This window comes from Tursiops truncatus, chromosome 3 (genome assembly GCF_011762595.2).
Source record: "Tursiops truncatus isolate mTurTru1 chromosome 3, mTurTru1.mat.Y, whole genome shotgun sequence".
Classification (NCBI taxonomy): Eukaryota; Metazoa; Chordata; class Mammalia; order Artiodactyla; family Delphinidae; genus Tursiops; species Tursiops truncatus.
Genome location: NC_047036.1, coordinates 157,483,665 through 157,497,497, shown reverse-complemented (window position 1 = coordinate 157,497,497; position 13,833 = coordinate 157,483,665). Strand labels below are relative to the sequence as shown.

Below are 13,833 nucleotides of genomic sequence, written 5' to 3'. Positions count from 1 at the left end.
GTGAATGCTGCAATTCCACATTTTACAGGTTGGAGACACTGAGGCCAGAGAGCAACAGTGACTTGCCTAAGGCCACACAATCTGAAACCGGGGAGCCAGGATTTGAGCCCTAGAAATAGGGTGGCCAAATCCATTCTATTAACTTCCAGGATACACGACCTATAAAGTGTTATAGGGTAAGTGACCAGTAGGTGCCTAATAAGTGGTAATTATTAGGTTATTTTAAATTATAATTCTGCTAGAGGGAGTTTGGAGAGAGGTTGGGTCAGGAGAGAGGGAGGGCCGCTGGGCTGGGGCCGACTGGGGCTACGGTGCGCCTGTCACTTGCGGGCGACGCTGGACTCCGCGTGTGGTGGCGTGCGTGGGTCCCAGTCGTTGACCAGGCGCTGTGCCTGCTCATAGAACACGTGGGGGTGCCGCTGGCGGAGGCGCAAGCGCACCACGTTGTAGTCCACGTCCTGCCCGATCTTCTTGCAGTTGAAGCTCCAGGCGACGTTCTTGCGCATGGAGAGCAGCTCTTTCAGGTTCTCTTCCACATGCGCGATGCGGCGCTGCAGTTTGTCAGTGCCCTGGAGACAGGGAGGGGCCGTGTTGAGAAACAGGCGAGCCCCAGCGAGGCGCTATCTGGGATGCGAGGACACATCTGGGCCAGGTGTGCATGTGAAAGGACAACAGCTGAAGAGGGGAGGGGCCTCAGATGGGGGCACATCTGAGTCAGGTGTGTGTGTGAAAGGGCCTCGCCTGGGAAGGAGCACAGCCAGGAGGGGCGAGCCTCGAATGGGGTTGGGAGTTACACACCTGGGCCAGAATGTACTTGGAAAAGAACCTGTGACAGGGCGGGTATGAAGGAGGGGATGCACCTGCAGCTGCGGGGAGGAGCGGACCTTGGATAGAGGTGGAGCAGAGGTTGAGGGAACTTATTTGAGACAGGTGTGGGTATTGAAGAGCATCCTTCCGGTCAAGGAGTTGAAGGACTCACAGACCTGAGTGAGGGGGTCTTACCTGGGCTAAGTGTGCTTGAGAAACGAGTCTTACCAGGGCAGGGCCGCGCCTGGAGAGGGAGGGCAGACGCGGAAGGGGGATGGACAGGGGCTTACCTGGGCGAGGCGCGTGGCCTCCGGGAGTTGGGTGCCCACGTGTCTCTGATACATGCGAACCAGAGGTCTGTCCAGTTTCTCTCGAGTCTCCAGGTGACTTTTTGACAGAGGACCCTGCCGGAGTGTGGTGTGTAGAGCCGTGAGGCCCAGCCAACCTGACGCCCCCGGCCGCATCCCCGCAGACCCTTTTCCCAAACCGTACCTTGACGAGGCCGCGGGTGACGCACATCTCCTGGTTGAATTTCGTGCACCGGTGGATAGTTGCCCTCATTAGTCCTAAGGTCATGTTCAGTCTATCCTGGGTGGGTAGGAGCACAGGGAGAATCACCTCGGCCTCCTGTCCCCTCTCCTCCTGCGTCCCCCTTCTCCCTCCTCGGTGCTATAGCATCCTAGCCTCCAGCCGCCAACTCAGAGCAGCGCCGGCGGGGCCCACCTTCAGCTCCAAGGTCTCGCGCATTTTCTGCGCTAGCGAGGCGCACACGTGGTCGCTGATCTGCTGTAGCTGTTCTCGGATGTCCTCCTCGTTCTTTGCCATATCTAGCAAAGTGTCCTTGGACTCCATTAACAGTCGCTTGGCTTCGTACAGCGCCGTGGCGCACTCTGACGGAGTGGGGAGGAGGGATGTGTGTGGGGTGTCAGGGTCTCCTTTTCCCAACCCTGGCTTTCTGCGTCCCCCTCTCTATTCTCAGGTGGTGGTGGGCCCTGGGCAAGGGGGCTTTACTGATGAACTGGGAGAAAGTCCAGGGGAGGGGCCAATAGCGGGGTTAGTATGAGTAGCATCAGGGAGTGACTGAATGAGTTGGAGTGTGGGAAGCAGTAGTGCGCAGGGGAAAGAGCTAATCAAGAACGTGCGCTCTGCTGGAGACTGGCACCCCTCTCTCTTGGTCGTGGGGGGCAGTTACCCGGGGAAGGTGGCAGCCGAGAAGTGGGAGAGAGGTGAGTACCGAGGAAACCCACTATAGTGGACTCCTTTCTGTGGAGTTTTACCTGGGGTATAGGTGCCCACAGGGTCTGGAGGAGGGGTTTTCAGGCCCTGAGTGCGCGGGGTGGGAACTCGGGAGAGGGTCACCCAAGAGTGGCGGCCGGCCTGCTCCAGAATCTTGTCCAGCGGCTGGTTCATTAGCTCCGCAGCTTGGAGCCTCTCCTTACAGCAGAAGACCAGAGTGTCGCGGCAGGAGGCCAGGGTCTGGGAGTGAGGAAGGAGAGAGAGGCAGAGGTCAGTTGTAAGCTGGGAGATTGGGGGAAGTGACTCGCGATCTCTCAGCTAGTGGCTGCAAAGTGTTTTGCCTCCAAATTGACTTTCTCCAGTTCTTGTTGCAGCCGGAAAGGAGCAACCCGTTTTCAAGTGGAAGCTCAGACGCGCAGTACTCTCAGCCTCTGTCCAGAAGCCTTCAGTGGTCCCCGGGTGGGGAGTAAGGAACAGTAGGGGCTGATGGCAGCTTTCCTGTTCCCAGTATTAGTTGCTTGGGTCCTGTGCCTGGCTCTGCTCTGGGAACCTGAGAAAGTCCCTCCCCCATCAATTTCCCCATCTGTGAAGTGGAGAGGTATTTAGCTGTACCTACACTTTGGTCTTCTTGTGCCATCCCTTCTCCTCAATTGCATTCAGGGCTTATCCCACCCCCATCCCTAGTCTCCAGGTCTCCCTTCCTCTTTTCTACTCAGTATGAAGCACCCTCAGCTGTCTTCAGAGTTCCTCTTTCCAGGCTCTACTGCATCTGGACCCCCATCCCTAGTCTCCAGGTCTCCCTTCCTCTTTTCTACTCAGTATGAAGCACCCTCAGCTGTCTTCAGAGTTCCTCTTTCCAGGCTCTACTGCATCTGGACCCCCATCCCTACCCAAATCCTACTGCCACTATTATAAAATATATTGCATTCCTTAGATATTTGTGATTATTTGAAAGTCATATTAAAACAGAAGACTTCATATATATATCCATATAAACACCACATTCATCAAAATGTAGAATATTTCCATCACCTCAGAAATTTCCTTGATGCCCTGTACCTCTTTCCCACTAAGGTGCCTAGTAGATTAGTGAAGGGCTCAGGAAACTACAGACTTTGGACTGGCCATCCGGTTTTGTAAATAAAACTTCATTGGAACATTGCCGTGCTCATTCATGTACATATTGTTTCTGGCTGTTTCTGTGCTCCACTGGCCAAATTAAGTATAGATCTTTCTCGGGTTACGACGGGGTTACATCCCAGTAAACCCACTGTAAGTTGAAAATAGTATGTTGAAATGCATTTAATACACTTAACTTACCAAACATCATAGCTTAGCCTAACCTACCCTAAACGTACTCAGAACACTTACATTAGTCTACAGTTGGGCAAAATCATCTAACACAAGGCCTATTTTATAACAAAGTGTTGACTATTTCATGTTATTTATTGAATACTGTACTGAAAATGAAAAAAGAATGGTTGTATGGGCACAGAATGGCTATAAGTGTATCCATTGAATATTGCATGTAATTTATCGAATAATGTACTGAAAGTGAAAAACAGAACGGCTGTCTGGGTACAGAATGGCTATAAGGGTGTCGGTTATTTACCCAGTGGTTGACTGGGAGCTGTGGCTCACTGCTGCTGCCCGGCATCATGAGAGAGGATTGTACTGCATGTTGCTAGCCGGGGAAAAGATAAAAATTCAAAATTTGAATTACAGTTTCTACTGAATGTGTATCACTTTTGCACCACCGTAAGTTGAATCATTGTAAGTTGGGGACCATCTGTAATTGTGACAGAGACTGTATTGCACACAAAGCTTAAACAATTTACTACCTGACTCTTTAAGAAAAAGCTTTTGAAATTTAGAACTTCATATAAATGGAATCATACAGTGTGTACTTTTTTTTTTTTTTTTTTGCGGTACACGGGCCTCTCACTGTTGTGGCCCCTCCCTTTGCAGAGCCCAGGCTCCGGACGCGCAGGCTCAGCGGCCATGGCTCACGGGCCCAGCCACTCCGCGGCATGTGGGATCCTCTCGGACCGGGGCACGAACCCGTGCCCCCTGCATCGGCAGGCGGACTCCCAACCACCGCGCCACCAGGGAAGCCCTACAGTGTGTACTTTTAATGTCCAGCTTCTTTTGCTGAATATCATATCATTGAGATTCATCCATTTAGGTAAAAAAATGGATTTTAAAAGTCTTTCATTCATTAATGAATTCAAATATTCATTAAGCCCTTCCTGTATGCTGGGCAGTGTGCCAGGTGGCAGGGATACAGTGGGGAAAATGATCCGGTTCCTGACCAAAGGAAGTGAGAGGGTCAGCATGTGCAGATAAGATCGGATAGTGAGTGAATCAGAGAAATGGGGATTATCTGAAAGGGTGCATGGGATCAAAAGAGGGTTTTTTTATTGTGGTGAAATAGACATAGAAATTTGCCAAGGAAACCATTTTAAGTGTACAGTTCAGTGGCGTTAAGCATATTCACAATATGCAACCATCCCCACTGTCCATTTTCAGAACTTTTCACCATCCCAGATAGATCTGTATCTATTAAAGGATAACCCCCCATTTGTTCACTGGTGAGAATGATCCAATAAAGAAAAAAATATTGATGATGCGGTAGAAGGGGAGAAGGTAGGTGTGGCAGGTAGATAGAATTATAGGACTGGCACAGGAAACATGAGCGAAGTTTTCTTCAGTGGTTTCCATGCATTGGGGTCATTCATTGAGAATGAAGAAAGAGCAGGGAGTTGGAGAGATCTGAAGGAAGAGAAGGTATGAAACAACTTGCACAGTGGGACAGCAAGCCTTCTAGAGACACATGGTGAGATCTCTGGGAAAGCTCTGAGTGTCAGTTTGAGATCTGAGTTCATGATTTTAAGTTGAAACATGTCTATTTGGTGTGAGCATTTTTCTCCTGGGTTTGTATCTGTCTGTCTTTTCCCAACTCCCAATTTCCCTTTCTCTCTTGCAAGTCCTTCCCTAAGCGGGCCACAGGGTCTTCTCCCTTGTCTGTTTCAGACTTCCTTGAAGGATTTTTCAGGATCACCAGCTTTAAAGGAACATGACAGCGGCCTGGGGGTGCCGTAGGTTGAGTGCAATTAAGGTTCAGCACCACGGACAGTAGGTGCACCAGCTCCTAAGTCCTTTCCCCCAACTCCGCTCTCCCAACCCTGGCCGCTCCCTTCTTTAAATGCCCCTATAATATGAACTCCTTGAGGGCAAGGCCAGTTCTGTACTGTTCACAACTTTGTCCCCAGTGCCAGGCACGGTGGTTGGGACACCAGGGTACTGGATTAATATTTGTCAAATGGAAGAGTCAAAAGTACACACAGGCTCCATGAAACATAAGTACTCTCCCATCTCCATTAGTGATCTCATAAGGAAATCCTTGTTGCAAGAGTGAAGGATTCAGTGAGAGACCATCTCTGGCTGGAGCTGACAGAGACGAGCACACAGTACAGTGTAAAGAGCTCAAGACGTCTGAGTTAAATCATGAGGACGTTCTCCCACTTCTGGGTACATATCCAAAGGAAATGAGGACCTCGAAGAGAAACAGCTCCCATGTACATTTCAGCATGATTTACAACAGTCAAGACACAGAAACAATCTAAATGTCTGTTGACAGATGAATGGATAAAGAAAATGTGATATTATATAATATATAATACAGTAATATAATAATAGTAGTAATTACCAGTAATAACAATATTACTATATTATAGTAATACTATTACTATACTAATAATATATAGCAATAATAATATATTAATAATAAATTATGTAGATATCAATATAGTATAGTATATAATAACATATAATATATAATGAAATATTATTCAGTCTTAAAAAAGAAGGAAATCTCGCCATTTGTGACATCATGGATGAGCCTGGAGGATATTATGCTACGTGAAATAAGCCAGATGCAGAAAGGTCTCGCTTAGATGTGGAATCTAAAATAGTCACATTCAGAGAGGGAGAACGTAGAATGGTGGTTGGCAGGGGCTGAGGGGAGAGAGAAATGGGGAGATGTTGGTCCAGTTGTACAAAGTTTCAGTTACGCAAGATGATTAAGTTCTGGGGATCTAATGTAACTATAGTTAGCAATACTGTCTTTTATAATCGAAATTTGCTAAGTGTTCTCACCACACACACGAGGTGATTATGGTGATTATTTCACAGTGTACACGTATATCAAATCCTCAATTTGTACATTTAAATATATACACAATTTAAATTTGTTAATTGTATCTTGCTAAAGCTGGAAAAAAAAAGACACCTGAGCTGAAACCACAGCCCTACCACGGGCTAGCTCCATGCCTTGGGTGAGGCCATGTCTCTCTGAGCCTCAGTTTCCCCATCTCTAAAGAGGGGATCATAGTTCTATTTCACAGGAGGATTTTAAAGACTTAATGACTGCACAGGGCTTGGCACAGAGGGGGATGTTCATTGCTATGTTGAGGCCCAACTCCATCTCTCAGAGCTCCAGTCTTTCCCTTTCATAAAGTGGAAATACAGTGAATGTCAGGTCAGGGTGGGGCGGGTGTGTGGGTTGAGGGATTTGCTGTTGCTACAGTCCCCAAGGTTAGAGCAGTTTGCCCATTAGGTGGCCAAGGGTCCCCCTCCAGCTCCCTTAAAGTGGCCCCAGGTATTCCCAACCTTGAGCAGGGCCTCTGATTTTTCCATATCTTCCTCCATCTTCCTCTTCATCTTCTTTAGTTCCTCTTTCTCCCAGGTAAGCATACTGTCAGCTTTGTCAGGGATCTGGAAAACAAGGAGAGAATCTTTCACACCTTTGGGAGAGGGCTGGAGGGAGAGTTCTCCTTCCAGAGTAGTAGAGGGTTTGCCAACCTCATAAACTCTGGCTTTGGGGAATGGAGTTGGGGGCGCTCTCGCCTTTTGGGGATCTCACTCTCTGAGAAGGCTTTACCTTTTAGGGGGCTCTCACTTGGGGTAGGTCTTACCTTCTAGAGAGCGGGGCTGGGGGCTTCTCCCTTTTTATAGGTAGGAGCCCAGTGAGCTGGGATGGAAGTGACTTAACCTGGGGAAAGGTTATCACCACTTTCTGGGGCTGAGGGTCCCCCTTCCTTGGTGATGGTCTTATCTTCTCTCCCTGGCTAGAAGTGGAGGAGTCTCATCATAGGTTTGCCTTCTTGAGGTCTTACTATCTGGATCTGGGGGCTGGGACTAGGAATCCCACCCTGTGGGTGGGGTCTCATCTCTCCCCAGGGAGGCTGGAATATTCTCCCCGTTTGGGGTGGGGGTCTGGGGTTTCACTTTAGGGGGAGGATTTCACCAGGGCTGGGACTAGGGGTCTCACCCTTTCCCCCTGGCTAGGGGCTTAAGTCTCAGGTGCAGGGGCTGGGAGTCCAAGGGTCTCAATCTTTACGCAAAATCTGCTCCTTTCCACCTGGGTGAGGCCCCGGGAGGGGTTCTCACTCGCTGAGGCTGGTGGGGGACTTTGGTTAGGGTTTTAAAAATAAGCATTTTGAGGAGTTTCGTCTGGGTTGGGACCAGAACATCACCCACTCTGCTCAGCTGGGGGCTTTGTGTGTGTTTTCAGTGGGATTGGGGCACTGAGGGTCTCATGCCTGTGGGAGGGTCTCACCCTCTGCGCCTAGGGACTGGGTGAGTGATTTCATGTCTGGGCTGGGGGTTGTAGATTTTACTCTTTGGGAAGGATTTCATCTAGTCTGACTCAAGGGTCCCACCTCTCCCTGGCTGGGAAACTGGGATAGATTCCCCCTCTGGGGCAAGGGGCCTGAGAATCTCATCTCTTTGGGTGGATCTCCGCCTCTGGCGCTGGGAACAAAGGCACCTCATCTTGGGGGTATTTTCTTGTGGTCTCACTCAATGGAGCTGGGACGGGTTGGAGAGTTCTCTCTATAGGGTGGGTTTTGCCCAGGCTGAGAGCATCTGGGAGCGGAGGCCTCAGTCTTTGCGACTGAGCTGGGGGGAATGGTGGTCCCACCTTCTCAGACTTGGGCCGGTAGCCCCGCAGCTTGACGCTCTGCTGGTTAATAAGCAGGGCCTTGCGCACTTCGCTGAGCCTGTGGTCGGTAGCCTCCCGCTGGCGCTGCAGCAACCGCAGCTGCCCATTGATCTGGTGCTGGGCGCGGCTGAGGCGGGCGGCAGTGAGGCGCGCCCCACGAGCGTGCGCGTGCACCACTTCGGCCGTCTGCAGGGCCCGCGCGTCGCGGTGCATGGGCAGCGGCAGGCGCGCATTCCAGGCAGGCGGCTTCATCTTGCCCTTCCACAACGTAACGCCCTCACCTGGCGGTGGCTTCTCCATGGTGCTGCCACCTTTGAGCATCTCCACGCGGAAGCGCCAGGGCAGGATGTAGGCGGCCCGGCCGAGGTGGCGCGCCATGTGTGGGTCCCGCACGCTGTCCTTGGGTTGCCACATGGTCACCGCCTCTCGCCCACAGCGGTCGGTCAGCTGGTGCGCCTTCTGTGTCAAGGCCTTGGTCGCCTCGCGCCATGCTGGAGGCCCAACACGCGTGTCCTGGCTGTGCTCAACCGGGGGTATCAACACGGGCATGGTCCCTGATTGGGGTCCTCGCCTGGCCCGAGGTCCTCTCCAGGAGAGGCAGGGACCCCCAACGACACGCAACTCCTTCCTGGCCTGAAGAGTGAGTGAAGCAGAGCACCCATCACTATGACGACCGTGGCAACAGCGCGGGCAGAGTTCCAAAAGTGGGGGAGGGGAAAGGCTACAGGGAAGGGTTGGATGGACTCTGCTTTGGAGCCAGGCAGAGGTGGCTTGGAATCCTGGCTCTTTGAGAAAACCGACCTCATCTAGCCAGCCCCCTCACTGTTGCTTCTTACCCTCCAGGAACACGGGCCTTCTTCCAGCTCTGAGGACATGCTAAGGTCTTTCCCACTTCAAAGCTTTAGATTTCCTGTTCCTTCTGTGTAGTATACTCCTTTTCACCTCCTTCCCATGGCTGGCTCTTTTCCAGTCTTCAGAACCCAGCTTAAATATTACCATCTTTTGCGGAGCACAGGCTCCGGATGCGCAGGCTCACGGGCACAGCCGCTCCGTGGCATGTGGGAGCTTCCCACACCGGGGCACGAACCCGTGTCCCCTGCATCGGCAGGCGGACTCTCAACCACTGCGCCACCAGGGAAGCCCCAAATATTACCATCTTAAAGGAGTCTTTCCTTTGTGCAATATCTAAGCTCTACTCTCTCCCATCACTCAGGATTTTTAGTGCAAGCCACAGCAAAGGAAAAGATGGTTTCCCTATCAGAATCACAGCCAAAAAATACAAAGACACGTGGTGGCTCTTGAGGACGCCATGGCAACCACTGCAGAAATCTCAGCTGCTGGTTGGCTGTCCCTGGGAGCGGCACTCTTACTGCGACCAGCAACTGAGTCAGTTCTCTATAGTACCTGCTTTTTTGCCTCCTTAGTTCCCAGGGTCCAAGGTGGCTGCATCTAATTGCCTGAGCCTGTGTCGCATGATCATGCCTGAGCTACAAGGGAAGCTAGGAAAGTGACTCATGTCTGAACTTCCTGTTTCTATGGCGGAAGGAGGACTTTGTTTTCCACCCACCAAGAGTTACATGATGTATAATTCCTCCAACATAGGAAGCCTCTCAGAGTCTGGGGAAGAAAAAGAGACAGTTGCCCTCAATCTCTCCCCCATAATTCTCCATCACATCACCTCGTTTGTTTCCTTCTAGCAGTGGCATCTTTATCTGGGCCATTCATAGGCATCTCAAACTCGACAGGTCCAAAACCACACTTCTGATTAATCTCCCTGGTCTTTTTCCTCTGCTAGTGTTCTTTGACTTGATAGTTAGCCCACCATCCACCCCAGTTGCTCGTGTTAAAATCTTAGGAAGCTTCCTGAATTTTTTTGTGTCCATATCCAATCCATCAGCAAGTTTTGCCTGTCCTACCTTCAAAACTTATCTCCGATATGATCTTTTTTTTCCTCCATTGCTACCAGCGGCATTGTCATTCTCATTCACACCATCATTTCTCACTCACCTGGTCTCCCTGTCTACCCCCTCCTCCCTTGCCTCCCCAAATTCATTCTCCACACTACAGTCAGCACTATGTTTTAAACTAGAGCACATCACTTTCTCCCTTAAAAACCCTTCAGTGAATCTCATAGTACTTAGAATAAAATCTGAGATCTTCACTCAAAAGTGTCACTTCCCCGAACTAACTCATCTTCTATCTTCCACCTCCAGGTCCACTCCACACTGTGCTCCAGTCTCTCTGGCCATTTTTGTGTTCCTCTAACATGTCATGCTAGTTCCTACCTCAGGGCCTTTGTACCTGCAGGTACCCTTTTGGCTGAATCTCTTTCTCTCAAGATTTTTGCCTGGCTGGCTTCTTGGTGTCCTTCAGGAAGGTCTCACCTCTAAGCCAGGTCTTCCTCAGCTCCCTTAGTCTTACAGTCTCTTTACATGGTGTCTTCATAACACTCCCTACTATCTGAAAATGTCTTATCCATTTATTTGCTTACTGAAAAATTTTTTTGTCTCCCCCACCTACCCTGGAAGAATCCAAGAGTCTCGAGAGCAGGAACCTTCGTCTCAGGTGCCCGGCACAGCTCAGGGCACATAACAGGTCCTCAGTACACATGGGATGAAGGAATGGATGGCCTCAATCACATGCTGTGATAATTTTACTTGCTTCTTTTTTTGAGATGAAAGTTTCATAAATAAAAATAACCATTTTGGGCTTCCCTGGTGGCGCAGTGGTTGAGAGTCCCCCTGCCGATGCAGGGGACACGGGTTCGTGCCCCGGTCCGGGAAGATCCCACATGCCGCGGAGCGGCTGGGCCCGTGAGCCATGGCCGCTGAGCCTGCGCGCAGCGGGAGAGGCCACAACAGTGAGAGGCCTGTGCACCGCAAAAAAAAAAAAAAAAAAAATTAACCATTTTAAAGTGCACAATTCAGAGGCATTTAGTACATTCACGATGTTGTGCAACCACCGCTTCTACCAGGTTCTAAAACATTTTTATCATCCCCAAATAAAATCTTGTTCCCATTCCCCTCTCCCCTCAGCCCCTGGCAACCACTATCTACTTTCTATCTCTATGGATTTGCCGGTTTCGTATATTTCATTTAAACTAATCATACACTGTGTGCCATTTTGTGTCTGGGGCCTCTTTCACTTAGTGTGATGTTTCTGAGGTTTGTCCAAGCTGTAGCATGTAACAGTACTTCATTCTTTTTCATGGCTGTATTCCATTATATTTATATATTGCAACTTTGTTTACTCATTGATTCATTGATGGACATTTTATGTATGTTTTACTTGTCTCCTTTGTCTACCTTCCCCATCAGACTGTGAGATTCATGAAGGCAGTGACCTTGCCTATTTTATATATCACTGAAACCCAGCACCCAGCACAGATGGTGGCTCATAGTAAGTACTCAATAAACATTTATTTAATGAATACATGAGTGAAGGAATGAATAAGTGTTTTCTTATTGAGTGAGAAACGCAAGGAAGAGAAAGGAACGAATGACCATGGCTTTGCAAAATCAAAGGATCATTTAGTAATGGGGAGGAATAAGATGGAAAACTGAAGGCTCCCAGGTCAGCCATGCTGGACACCCACCAGGAAGAAATGGGGGTAGGTAACCTTTGGTGATGGAGGCTTGTTTCAAGGATTCTCAGGAATGCAGGTTTAGTACACACATTAGCCCCTGGGCCCAGTGATATCTGACTCAACAGATCTTCACTAGAGTCAGGATAGTACCATGGTCAAGATTTTGGAGTCAGATGACTTGGGTTCAAATTATGATTCTGACACCTACCATCTGTGTGACCTTGGGCAAGCCACCTGACTTCTCTGTGCTTCCGTTTCCTCATCTGTCAACTAGGATAATAGGATTGTGGCATGGATTAAATGAGTTAATATGAATGACGTGCTTAGCATGGTAATGGACACAGAGTAATCATTATGAAAGTGCTTACATTTCATTTTTATTAATTGAATAAATAGATGAATGAGCTATTTTAATACCAGGCCATGCAGAGAGGGTTTCACAAAGAACCAGGGAGATAGCTCATTTGGGACAATATTCTGGACTCAACCATCCACCTTTGCTCTGTTCATTTAATGCTTCCATTTTCCTAACTGGAGGATTTCACTGGATTGGTTTGCTGCCTGGTGTATGGAGCACATCTATTGGGCAGTGTTTGTGCTGAGCTACCCGAGGGACACCTGAGTCAGACCTACATATGGAGGATTTTGGCTCCAAATTGGGTCTTTGGTGAAATTCATTAGGGCGATGGGTGAGGGTGTGGTCTGTCCCATTCTTGCTTTTAATTGGTTCTCCTCTTTCTTGCCAATATACTCCTAGTGTGTGTTACATCGTTTGAGCATTGAAATTGGTGCATACTACTGCCCATTGCTCAGTCTGCCAACTTCTCCTCATTTTCATCTTCCAACACAAGTTTGACTATATCAACTTCTAAAACTCACCTCCAGTTCCTGGCTTCGGTGGCCCGTTTTGGACACTTTTTTTTTCCTATCCTGACGCACATGCCCATATTTAGGAATAGGTGAACTATCTTCTGCACTGCTTTCAAAGTCTGCTGGTCAGAGCCTGAGTTGACAGGTGCTAGAGACTGAAAGTTTGTGTCCTTCCAAAACTCATATGTTAAATCCTAATACCCAATGTGATGGTATTTGGAGGTGGGGCTTTGGGGAGAGGATTAGATCATGAAGGTGGTGCCCTCATGAATGGGATTAGTGCCCTTTTAAAAGAGACCCCAGAGAGCTTCCTCACCCCTTCCACCATGTGAGAAGAAGCTGTCTATTAACCAGGAAGCTCTCACCAGACACAAAATCTGCCAGTACCTTGACCTTGAACTTCCCATCTTCCATAACTGTGAGAAATAAATGTCTGTTGTTTATAAGCCACCAGTCTGTTATACTGTTATAGCAACATGAACTCAATAAGACAGCAGGTGCCTGGAAGGAACCAGAGCAGGGATGGGGTGGGCTCTCAGTCTCCAAGAGATTGAACTATGTGTGGCTGAACAGAAATAATGAAGTTTAAAAAATGCTACAGAAATACTTATATACATGAGTTGAGGGCTGGGAAAATGTTTCACTACTCTCCAAGCCCAAATACCTTCTCAAGCTAACAGATAAATCTATTTTCATGATATGAAAATAATGTATGCACATTGTGTAAAACACAGAAAATATGATGAGGAGAATAAGAATCATCTGTAATTTTACCATCCAGAGATAACTGTTCTGAACATGTTTTGATTTCACTCTAGCCATTTCCTTATCTACCCCCCTCCATATATATAGTTACAGGTATATACATCTCCCTCCTCCCAACATACTAAAGCTCAAATATTTCTAACTCAGGCCAGTGGGGAATAATATTTGTAAAATTAGCTCTCTGATTTTTATAACGAAGAACGCTTTACAGAAATTCCTTTTTGTAGCCATCTTTTGTGGGACCACCTGTTCTATATAATGAGCCCTGCAAAGTGGGGAGCAGAATTCTGCCCTTGCATTGAATAGAGTGAAAATGCAGAATGTATGAAGGAGGACCTTCTAAAACTTCTGGCTTTTCTTTCCCTTTTCTTTTAATGTTACATGGAGATGCCCTTCACTCTGAAATCTTGGCAGGTAATTATCAGAAACCCTTTTTTAGGTTCCCCGATGTCTTCCCTTCTGGGGCACCAGGTTCTACTTTTAGCAGGTGCCCCCTTTCTCTTGGAGATAATCACATCAATTGGTCTCTTTTTCCAGGGGGATATGGCCTAGAATCAGTTTTGTC

General features: G+C 48.5%; 1 protein-coding gene across 1 annotated transcript; it reads right to left on the bottom strand.

The window, feature by feature from the left end:
- Window positions 1-296: 296 nt before the first annotated feature.
- Window positions 297-8,596, bottom strand: TEKTL1 (tektin like 1). The gene is made up of 7 exons (XM_019951179.2): window positions 8,027-8,596; window positions 6,715-6,819; window positions 2,085-2,283; window positions 1,531-1,697; window positions 1,300-1,395; window positions 1,098-1,211; window positions 297-569 (listed from the first exon to the last, which is right to left on the bottom strand). The coding sequence occupies exons 1-7, from the start codon at window positions 8,594-8,596 to the stop codon at window positions 321-323; spliced, it is 1,500 nt and encodes a 499-aa protein (XP_019806738.1). The 3' UTR covers window positions 297-320.
- Window positions 8,597-13,833: the final 5,237 nt, after the last annotated feature.